At 33.3% G+C, this 10,715-nt stretch overlaps 1 protein-coding gene across 1 annotated transcript; it reads left to right on the top strand.

Annotated features, from left to right (window-relative positions):
- Positions 1-635: 635 nt before the first annotated feature.
- On the top strand, positions 636-8,313 carry CBR (NADH:cytochrome B5 reductase 1). Its single transcript, XM_068616216.2, has 9 exons — positions 636-1,015; positions 3,978-4,119; positions 4,340-4,430; positions 4,530-4,607; positions 6,185-6,265; positions 6,359-6,448; positions 7,380-7,445; positions 7,790-7,876; positions 7,990-8,313. The coding sequence occupies exons 1-9, from the start codon at positions 907-909 to the stop codon at positions 8,080-8,082; spliced, it is 837 nt and encodes a 278-aa protein (XP_068472317.1). The 5' UTR covers positions 636-906; the 3' UTR covers positions 8,083-8,313.
- Positions 8,314-10,715: the final 2,402 nt, after the last annotated feature.

Here is a 10,715-nt window from a genome sequence, read left to right as displayed (position 1 = left end):
ACGCTGAAAAAACACCAATAAATTATCCCATACTCCCACGAAAAATACCTCCACAAATAGCAAAATCAGGATACCCCTAGCAGCCCCAACGTTAATTTTAACCCAATCTGGTGAAGGAAATTCCCATCTAACAGGAAGAGGACAAAAAACTTTACTACTACGAGTCTTAATACCAAAAAACTTAATCACGTTAAAATCCAACATATCATTCTTAATGAAAGGTTTAGACGAATTTTCTATGAGACAAGTTAAATATTTAATTACCGAAATAACCTTATAATTTCATCCACTAATACACCGATTTTTAAATACTAACTCATTTCAAAGGTTAAACATATGGAAAACAGGAGAATAAAATAAAATGATCGTTGATAGTAAAATAAAGTTTAATTTTCATGAGTTCCAAATACAAAATTTTATACCCCAGCCAATTGATTAAAAATTACTTTAAATATTAATGTTAAAATCATTATTGTAAATATGAAAAAAATCAACAAATTTTTTTTTTTTTCTAAACATCTTTAAGAAATTGAAATTAACATATACACAAAGGTAATTTATAAAACTTTTAAGTTAAATTATAACAAAAATAATATTTAACTTATTTATAATGATTTATTTGTTGAAAAATCATTAAAATGGTGAAATTGATTTGGTAACACATTTCGAGAGAGAGAGAGAGAGAAAGATTGGTAGTTGTTGTACCAGATCCCTCCTCAGTCCAACACAACGCTCACCATTCCTTCATTCTTGAACACCAAAGTCCATTCACTCCCTTCACCTACCAACAAGGCAACAAATACCCTTTCTCTTTCGTATTCTTTATTCGATCACTTCTCCATTCTCTTCCTTATATACCACTTCATCTCCTCATTTTTCTCTTCACCCCCACACTTCATTCAAATCATGGATTTCCTGCAAGCACCAGAAAATCAGATACTTCTGGGTGTGGCCGTGGCCGTCGTGGCCGCTGGGCTTGGTGCTGTCTTTCTCTTTTCATCTAAGAAGCGTAAAGGTGACACCTTTTTCAGCTTCATATTCTTCCCATTTGGAATTTTATGCTCTCTCTGATTTATTCGTAAAGGGGTCTTCTTTGTCTTAGTTCTATGAGTAAGAGAAGATCCAAAATGCTTTTTTAGAGAATTTGATGAATACGAGGTGGTTTTATTTTTTCAAAGATGTTGTTCTCATTTTCTAAGAAAGGTCAATAGTGTTGGGGGGAGAAAATCACTTGCACACTAACAGCATATTGCAAGGGATAGGAATAAGAAGAGAAAATAAAGACTCGTTAAATTTTGTTTTTGATCTTATATTACAGTTAACTCCTAACTAACTTTCTGTTATTAGATTTTACAATCTGAATTATTATTCATAACATACTCCCTCAATTCATACTTCTCCATGATACAATCCTCAATCTCTTTTCCTAAGAGTATACAAGTTTTATCAATATTCAGTGGTTTGGTCAGGAATCTGTCACTTGATCTTCTGCCTTTTAATAGATAACTTTATGTTCCTTTTATTCACTTGGTCTCTCAAGTAATGGGATCTTGTCTCTATGTGCTTGGTCCTCCTTGTGCTACTGGATTTTTGGCTTGGTTAATTGCTAAAATATTGTCAACAGCAAGTTTCATTGGTCCTTCCATTTTCAAGTGCATATGCTCAGGTTTGGAGCCACACATCTTGGTATGCCCCTTGTGATGCAGCAATATATTCTGCCTCATATGGCGAAAGAGCTACAACAGATTGTTTCTTTTGAACACCATGATAAGGCAGTGTTTCATAGCTCAAAAACATAGCCACTTGTACTCTTCCTATCATCTTTGTCTCACCAGTCTGAGTCTGTGAAATTCCACATTTTGCTGGAGTCTTAGCTTGATTACAGTTATTGATATTGAATCTTGAATCTCTTCAATACATCACATGCATACTTTTTTTTATGAGAAACAATCCCTTACTAGTATGTGGAAATTCCAGGCCCAAAAAATACGGGAGTGTTCCCAAATCTATAATCTCAAACATTACTCCTTTCACATAGATTCCAGACTCATTGTTGCACTCCAGAAATCCTTTTTCAGATAAGAATGAATCAATCCTCCAATTCCATGTCTGGAAATTGATCCATCTGGATTCACCTTGATTTTATAGATACATTTCACAGGTATAGGCTTTTTATGTAGAGGTAGTGACAATTAATCCCCTGTATTGTTCTTCACAATCGACTTCAATTCCACCTTCATAGAAATCACACATTTCTGTTCTTTAGTGCCTTCTTCAACGTTGATTGGTTTAGCAACTCTCCTTCACCAGTTACTGCATTATCTGGGAACCTTTCAAAATCAGGCAAACACCTTGGTGGCATCATATTTCTCTGTGGTCTCAAAAAAGATTGTTGTAGAGTGTTGATTACAGTTCTCTACACTATCCTTGTCTTGTTGACCAATATTAAGGTTTGAATCCTCTCCAAATTGGATTGGATTATACTATTATCACTTCCTTTTCTCTTCAGGTATATGCTTAAAGTAAAGAGACTCAAATACCCCTATATGATCATCTTCTCGCCCACACTTCTTCTAGAGTTGTACACTTCAATCTCCTTGTTGCAGTTCTATTCAAGATGTAAATGGCTGTGCTCTTAGCTTCTTCCCAAAATTCATTTGGCAATAACTATCTATTCAGCAGAGCCCTCGCCATGTTCATTAGTTTTGTTCCTCCTTTCATCTACAGCATTGTGTTAGGGTGTATATGGAGCTATTACCCCTTGAGAAATACCCCAATGATCACATACCTCTTGAAATTCTACTGAGTTGTATTCACCATCACCATTTGTCCTTAGTATCTTTATTTTCTTTCCACATTGTTTCTCTACCATCATCTTAAACTTTCTGAACACATTCAGCTCCCTATCCTTCCTCTTGATTAAGTATTGTTCCTAACCTAAACAACTTAAAGTCTTAGAGTGAGTCATGTCAACTAGGTAAACATGTTAGATCTTCTTTTCCAAAGAGACCTAAACAAGATGTAACTATGCCTCTTCTATAACTTATTTTGACATTTGGGGTCCAAGTTGAGTCATCTCTTTTGGGCTTCGATATTTTGTTACTTTTATTGATAAATATTCTTTTTTTACTTGGGTTTATTTAATGAAAGATGGATATGAACTATTGTCTATCTTTGTGTCTTTCCTTAATGAAATTAAAAAATCAATTTGACTAAGTTATCGAATTTTTTAGGAGTGATAAGCCTAAAAAGTACTTTTCTTTTGGATTTTTTACTCTTTTTGGTTCAGAAAAGAGTATGTATTGTTGCATGTTTTTCCCTACCCTAGTGTTGGCTGTTTGTTTTTCTGATTAGTGACTATATGCTGGTCTCTTATACAGACAGAATTTTTATGTCAAAAGTATTTACTGCATATTTTTTTTTGGATATTAACTTTTTTGGATTCATAAGGAAACTTTTCATCCTTTTACCTGTTATTAGTCAACCTTGCTCTGAGTTTAGGTTTATTACATGCTGGTTGCTCTTGTCGTTATTCTATATTTCTCTTCCAAAAGTAGAGTTTCTGTTTGGTTGGATTGTGTTTCCTTTGGGTGTCTTAGGGATTGTTCAGCAGAATTATATGGTCAGTAGTCCGTCACTAATTATGAAAAGGGATGACCATGCTTTGTCTGATAGAGTTGACAGTGGTTTTTTATTAGCTACTTCCAGTGGTAATACCAAAAACAGTTTCACTTTCCTTTTCACTGAGTCCGTTGTTCTTGGAAAATAGACTTTCTCATTACATGGAATCTTGTTTACTCTGGAGAAAGTGAAAGACCTTAATTACATCTTTGACTATGAATCTAAGTTATACTAAAGCTTGGTGGCAGTCTGAAATAATGTAAAACTCAATGCACTTGACCTTCAGAGTTCATTCATGTTAAATTTGGTTATAGTATGTACTTAAGTGTTAATTCATGTCTTCCACGTGCTTATAGGTTGCTTGGACCCAGAGAACTTCAAGGAGTTCAAACTTGTTAAGCGTGCACAGCTGAGCCATAATGTTGCAAAGTTCACATTTGCCCTCCCAACACCTACATCTGTTTTGGGTCTTCCAATTGGGCAACACATAAGTTGCAGGTCTATTTTTTGTCTATTTCCCTTGTCGCTGTAATTAATTCAGCACATATTTGTGTTTAATTCAGTATCTGCACAATTTGTTCTCTCAATAGTGGCTGAGAATAGCTATCGCAATTGCTTGATTACATTGATAACTAATATCTATAGCAGAAACTATTTCCTTTTTTAGTCTTTTATCAAAGTTTGTTGACACATTATGAACAAACAACTTCTCAAACAGGGGTAAAGATGCACAAGGTGAAGACGTTATCAAACCATATACCCCTACTACTTTGGATTCTGATGTTGGACATTTTGAACTAGTTATTAAGGTATATTCAGTAATTCTTCATCCTTATTTCCTAACTCTCCATTATTTTTCTTTTTCTCCCTCGACAATTGGTTTTCTGTCTAAAATATGTATTTAATAGATGTACCCACAAGGAAGGATGTCTCACCATTTCCGTGAGTTGCGTGTTGGTGACTCCCTTGCTGTGAAAGGACCCAAGGTAAATGTTTCTTTTCTTGACATTTGTATACAAAATTATCAGGGTTTCCCATTTTCTTAATTTTTCATTGTAAATTTAATGATTTATTCGTGTCCAAGGCGCCCTGTGGATGGCTGTCTTAGAAACTTCCAGTTCTTCAGTATATTTGAATTTACTTTAAATTTTGAGGAAATGGCAGAGGGAATCTTGCTGCTACAAGTCAAGATCATCTCAACTTTGAAAGCCCTAGTACCAGATCTGTTTTAGTAGCTTTAAAAGAGGGATTTATTTTGGTTTGAGAAAAATCTTTGGTTTTAATTTCTTGGTCTCACAAATATTTTTCTTCCTCCACTTCCATACTTTCTTCTCCCACCCCATATTATAAAAATGACCTATGTGCCCTTGTTATATTTGGAATATTCCAGATTGTGTAATTCAAAATAACAGCTTGGACTGTGTAATCTGGAACAGTATTCTGGATTATTACAAAATGCGGAATATAGTTCTGAATTATGTGATGTGGAATATACTTCTAAATTACATAATACGAAATATATTCTGGATCCAGATTGCATAATCCAGAAATTTACTGGATTACATGTTCTGAGATATATTTGGAATTGATTATGAGATGTTATAAGAGGGGCATGTTGGTCACTTTCTATATTATGGGGGTGGGAGATGAACCCTTTCACAAATAAGTACAACAAAAAAGGCCTTTTCCCACTAGGTAAGGTCAGTTAAAATGTATCAGACGACATCATTCAGCTTTGTTAGAGACCAAATCTTCAGAGATGTTATTTACCATGAGACCCCTCTTCCTCAAAAGTGTTATCACTGATTCATAATATTAATTAATGCTACCTTGTTTCCTGTTTTCATTGACTTCGTCTCACCATTTTCTGTACAAACAAATACTTGAAAATAAGAAACAAAATGGAAGCTAGGTGATATTTCTGTAATTATTGGTGAAATTAGGAAATGAATACAGAAAACATATTGTCAAGCCAAACAAACAAGTCCTTGTTTTGTTACATTTTGTAAACAATAATTTGTTAGACTGTGTTCAAATTTAATAAAATGAAGAAAAATTGGGGAAAATATTTTGGCACTACTTAAAATTTTCTGTACTGTAAAGTTGTGATGTTAATATTGTTGTTCATACATAGTAAAATAAATTTGAAAAGTATTTTCTTTATATGTTTTACTTTATTATTTTAAACCTTATTTATATATATATCTATATTACAAGGGACTATGTATACGTGCAGTCTTTGAAAATATTTTAGAAATGTTAGTATATGACTGCCCCCAAATTGTAAACTTGCAATGAATGTTTGATAGTGACACATGGTTTTGGTCTAGTCTCTAGTTTTTCATGTGTATTTCTTAGATCCAAGTGATTTTGTAGGCTCTGCATAGATAATCCCTCTGATTTAGCAATAAACTCTTTCTTTTTCTCATTTTCCCTCTGTGTAAAGCAAATTTTCATTTCCCTCTTTGTTACTTAGTTATATGCATTTCCATACTCATAATGTCTGCTACCAAATGAAAGACTTGTTATTTAGATATTTGGACTTTAACACTGTTGCTTACAGGGACGTTTCAAGTACCAAACTGGTGAGGTTAGAGCATTTGGGATGCTTGCTGGAGGGTCTGGAATCACCCCAATGTTCCAAGTATATCATTAACACACCGTTCTTTTGTTCATCATTAAGTGGATATTCTTTTCATAAAGTTCTGTGTAATTTGTTTGTTACTTGTTGCTGAAGGTTGCTAGAGCTATATTAGAAAACCCTAAGGACAAGACCAAAGTACATCTTATCTACGCCAATGTAACATATGAGGATATTCTTTTGAAGGTATTTAACATTTATCCTTTCACTTCGTGTATGATATTATTAACTTAATTTGAGATTTTGTGAACTGGACTTTGGATTCAGATTAATCCATTGCTTCTTGGTGGCTATAAGTTCTAGGACATTGTGTTAATGATTTTTGTTCATTAAATAACAAACCTCTCTTTTTACTCCAATAATGATCTTTTTGCATTGCCTTGCGGTGAATTGAACTTTACATTTGACAATCTTTTTGTGACACTAGAATTAATTCTGCAGTTTTACAGTATGTTATAGCTGTCCCAAAATGCCAACCCAGGTCAATTTGATTTAGTTTGAAGTTGTTCTTGGGAGTCATGAATGCACGTGTAAATATTAGGGGGTAAATGCATGTGATGTATCTACTCTAAAGAAGTTAGCATGTCTTTACCTTCTTACATACTTATCTGTGGGAGAGTGTAGAAACAAAATGTTTTAGCAACCTATGTCGCCACAAAAATTTTTTTGGAGCATGTTTGACTGGAGAGAACGTTTTCTATTTTCACTTTTAATTGCAAAAATTCCATCTTGTTTTCTATTTTCGAGTTTTCCTTGTGAAAACAAACTTTTATTGTTGACACTGTTTTATTCCTAAAACTTTGAAGACACAAGACAAAACAAAAACAAGGCGACATTTTTATGGTTAAAAGTGAAAACAACAGATCCGTCATTTTTTGCCCACAGGAGCAAACATTACACGCTCATGGAAGGAGCTTTTTAAATGCCTTGCAACAGTATAGAAATCTATTCTTAAAATTTTATAGTGTAAAAGAATTGAAAAACTATTTTCCTGCACGGAAATATTTACTTTCCTCAGCTGTTATTTATTTCCTTTTGTACCACAAATTCCTCTCACTGGAAAACCCTTGTTATTGACACTTGTCATTAATGAAAGTCTACTTATTTGTATGTACAGGAAGAACTTGATGGTCTTGCTTCTAACTATCAAGATCAATTCAAAATATACTACGTGTTAAATCAGGTTAGTTCTCATGGCATGTGGAACTATAATTTTCTTCTTATCTATTACATTTGTTACTTTTGCTTTGTTTGTTGAGGGCCATGCAAAATCTTGGTCTTGATGGCATCAAATAACAGTGCCAGCTAGATTATAAAAATGCAGGTTATTCAATGTTTTGTTTATAAATTCATGTAGAAAGTTTATACAGTCATTAGCAAGGGCAAAACTTCATTGGACTTGTGGAATAAATTAGGGGAACTTGACCATTATCTTTATATCTTTTTCTTCATCCATGACCCTAAACCTAAAATTCTTAACAGCTATAACTAATGGTAATTTGTTTTGATGTTATATAATCTGCCTAGCCTCCGGAGGTGTGGGATGGTGGTGTTGGATTTGTGTCTAAGGAGATGATTCAAGCCCATTTGCCTGCTCCAGCACATGACGTAAAGGTAATTGGTTCATTATTTTACATATTACTCCAAAATGGTGTTTCCGTGTTTTCTTTTGCTAATCATCGTGTAGAAGGAAGATAAATGATTAAACATCTCTTGCGGATTTTCAGATCCTGAGATGTGGCCCACCACCTATGAACAAGGCCATGGCTGCACACCTTGAAGCCCTTGAATATGCTCCTGAGATGCAGTTCCAGTTCTGATTCTTCATTGGGGTGATTAGCATTGCATGCATTTCATGGCCTTGGCCATTGAAAAACTTGAAGCAAAAATTTGTTTTATTTTTCCTGGCTATGAACACGTGAAGCATTGGACCAACAGTGCATTTAACTCAGCAATTGAGAGTTGAAGCCTGAAATAATTGATTCTTGTATGAGATGAGATTGATGAGATGACCCTAATCTATGAATTAAACTTGTTAGTTTTGACTAAAATTTGCATCCCTTTGGTGGCATATTTTTTCAAACAGATGCAAAGGCCTCGAGTTAAAATCAATCTTCAATTTTCCGACAAGGTAGAAGGTACTACATGGGAATGGATAAAAACATGAGTGTTATATTATTTTTAAGTAATGCTTGTTTGTACTATTACTTTTTCATAGTAATAATTTAGTCTGTAGAAGAATAAAATAATTCATTTAACGAAAATTGTAATAATTGGTTTGGGTTTAGGGTTAAAAACGTGAATAACAAAATTGTCTATCCTAATATGTTATAGACAGTTGAATGTATTTTTTTAATGCTAGCAAACCGGTGGTAACTAACTAGGGTTGAGATGGTGTTCTTCATTGGGGGGAGGTAGTAGGGTTACATTTCTAAAGATGCTCTAACAAGTAATTAAATCCATATTATAGGCTTTAAAAGTATTTGAGTATCTTTAATGTGAGTGGTTCAGTGAATTGTTTAAAGTTAAACAGTTTAACACTTTTTTCTTCAATAAAGCATGTAATTTAAGGAACACTACTTGAGTAAACAATGTTTCTTTAAATGGATTGTGCAAAGAAAAAAAAAAACTTTTCTTAGTCACAAAACTGATGTGATTTAAAATTGAACATTTACTTTGACATTATTAACATCACAGTCAAATTTTGTTTTAAAGTTTTAAATTTATATATCATTATAAGATTCACACATTTAAGATAAGTAACCATGAATCTTAAATACTTTAAAGTGTTATTTACACATGCAACAAGCAATTTGAAGATTTTGGATCTTATATACTTGTGGAAAGATTTTAGATCCAATTTGTGGAAAGATTTTAGATCCAATTTGAAGGCTTTGGAAAAGAAAGAGGACTCCAAATTTGATTCAGATTACAGAAGGAATCCACTTGTTCATGAATGTGTCAGTCTATCTACCACATCATTATTATTAATGTCGTTCATGCGAGTTTAACAAAAATGACCAAATTGGATATCTATTAAAAAAACTTAGGACGAAATTGATATTTTTAAAATCCACTAGACCAAATTGATTAATGACCCTAAATGTAGGGACCCAAAAGGTAATTATACCTTAATATTATTCATATTATGAGTTTTTGACTTGTTTTTCTCCTTATTCTCAACTTTAGGGAGTATGTTTTTCTTTCTCTAAATTTTATAACATTATTATGAATATATGTTTTTTGTGTTTTTCATTTTAGTCTCCTTTCAACTTTTATTTTTAACTTTAAGAGGAGTTTTATCATTAATGTTTGGACTAACGACTAAGTATGATTGCAAAGGCAATTTCAAACTCAAATGAGATAATAAATAATAGAGGTAATAAATGAACAATACATTTTCGGGATCACCACTTATTTATACTATTTTCAAGGGGTTTTACTTGTATGGACCTTCACAGTGTGTCCATATTGATCTTATCTTTTGATTAATGATTTAATCATCTTATTAATAGCTTAAGTGTTCATTAATATGCAATTGAGATGTATACATTGACCCCTAAGCTTAAGGAGGCATAGGTGACAACTAATTTGAAAAACAAAATCCATTTCTTTGGTCCACATCATGTTGGGTTATACCATACATTGACTCCCTAAACTTGATGAGGTATAGGCGACGATCAGCCTAAAAGACGTAAAAAAAAATCATTTCTTTGGTTGACAACATGTCATGTTATATTGTACATCGACCTTCGAAGCTCGAGAAGGCATAAGAGATGATGAGTCTAAAGAATGAACAAAAAAGAAAAAAAAAAGATTTCTTTGGTTATATCATACACTAGCCTATCATCCTCAGATAGACACAAGCAATGATGAGTTTGATCTAAATAATGTTGGAGTTTGTGCACAAACATTGGATTAACATTCTGATAGTTGGTAGAGGTTGCAATGGTTGATGTGTTAGTCTCATTCAAATACAAATAAGTGGTAGAGTAAAATGTTAAAGGGAAACACTTAGAATTTTCATAGAGTAGCATTTGAATTGAGTGTAGTTTTTGATAATTTAAGGTAAGAATGTTTTCTACTTTAGGATTTTAGGATTTCTAAGTGGGCAAGGTTGTTTGAGGAGTGTGCGAATGAGTTCGATTCAGATGCCAATTGTGGGGCACAAACATTTGCTTCTAATTCGGATGAATTTGAAACTTAATACTTTGACCAAGACAAAGGAAAAGTAGTTGCACAAGACGTAGATGAAGAATAGGTTGAGGATAGTTTACCACTTAGCATGAGGTGTGAGTAGAAGAAACCAATAAGGAGGAAATATTTTTCCATTTTAAAAAATGATCATTCATGTTGTATGCTTTCGTTGACAGCGTGAGTATGATGTGGAGTTGGACAGGTGAAGGGATTGTGGCAGTTCAAAGGTGTCGGGTCAATGACAACATGTGTCATG

The sequence above is a fragment of the Phaseolus vulgaris genome, chromosome 1, assembly GCF_051622355.1.
Source record: "Phaseolus vulgaris cultivar YP4 chromosome 1, ASM5162235v1, whole genome shotgun sequence".
NCBI lineage: Eukaryota > Viridiplantae > Streptophyta > Magnoliopsida > Fabales > Fabaceae > Phaseolus > Phaseolus vulgaris.
This window is presented reverse-complemented; position numbering and strand designations above follow the sequence as displayed.

Coding starts and splice junctions, on each gene's coding strand:
- CBR (XM_068616216.2), top strand. CDS start 907: ATGGATTTCCTGCAAGCACCAGAAAATCAGATACTTCTGGGTGTGGCC. Junction 4,608..6,184: donor TTGCTGTGAAAGGACCCAAG/GTAAATGTTTCT, acceptor TGTTGCTTACAG/GGACGTTTCAAGTACCAAAC. Junction 6,449..7,379: donor ATGAGGATATTCTTTTGAAG/GTATTTAACATT, acceptor TTGTATGTACAG/GAAGAACTTGATGGTCTTGC.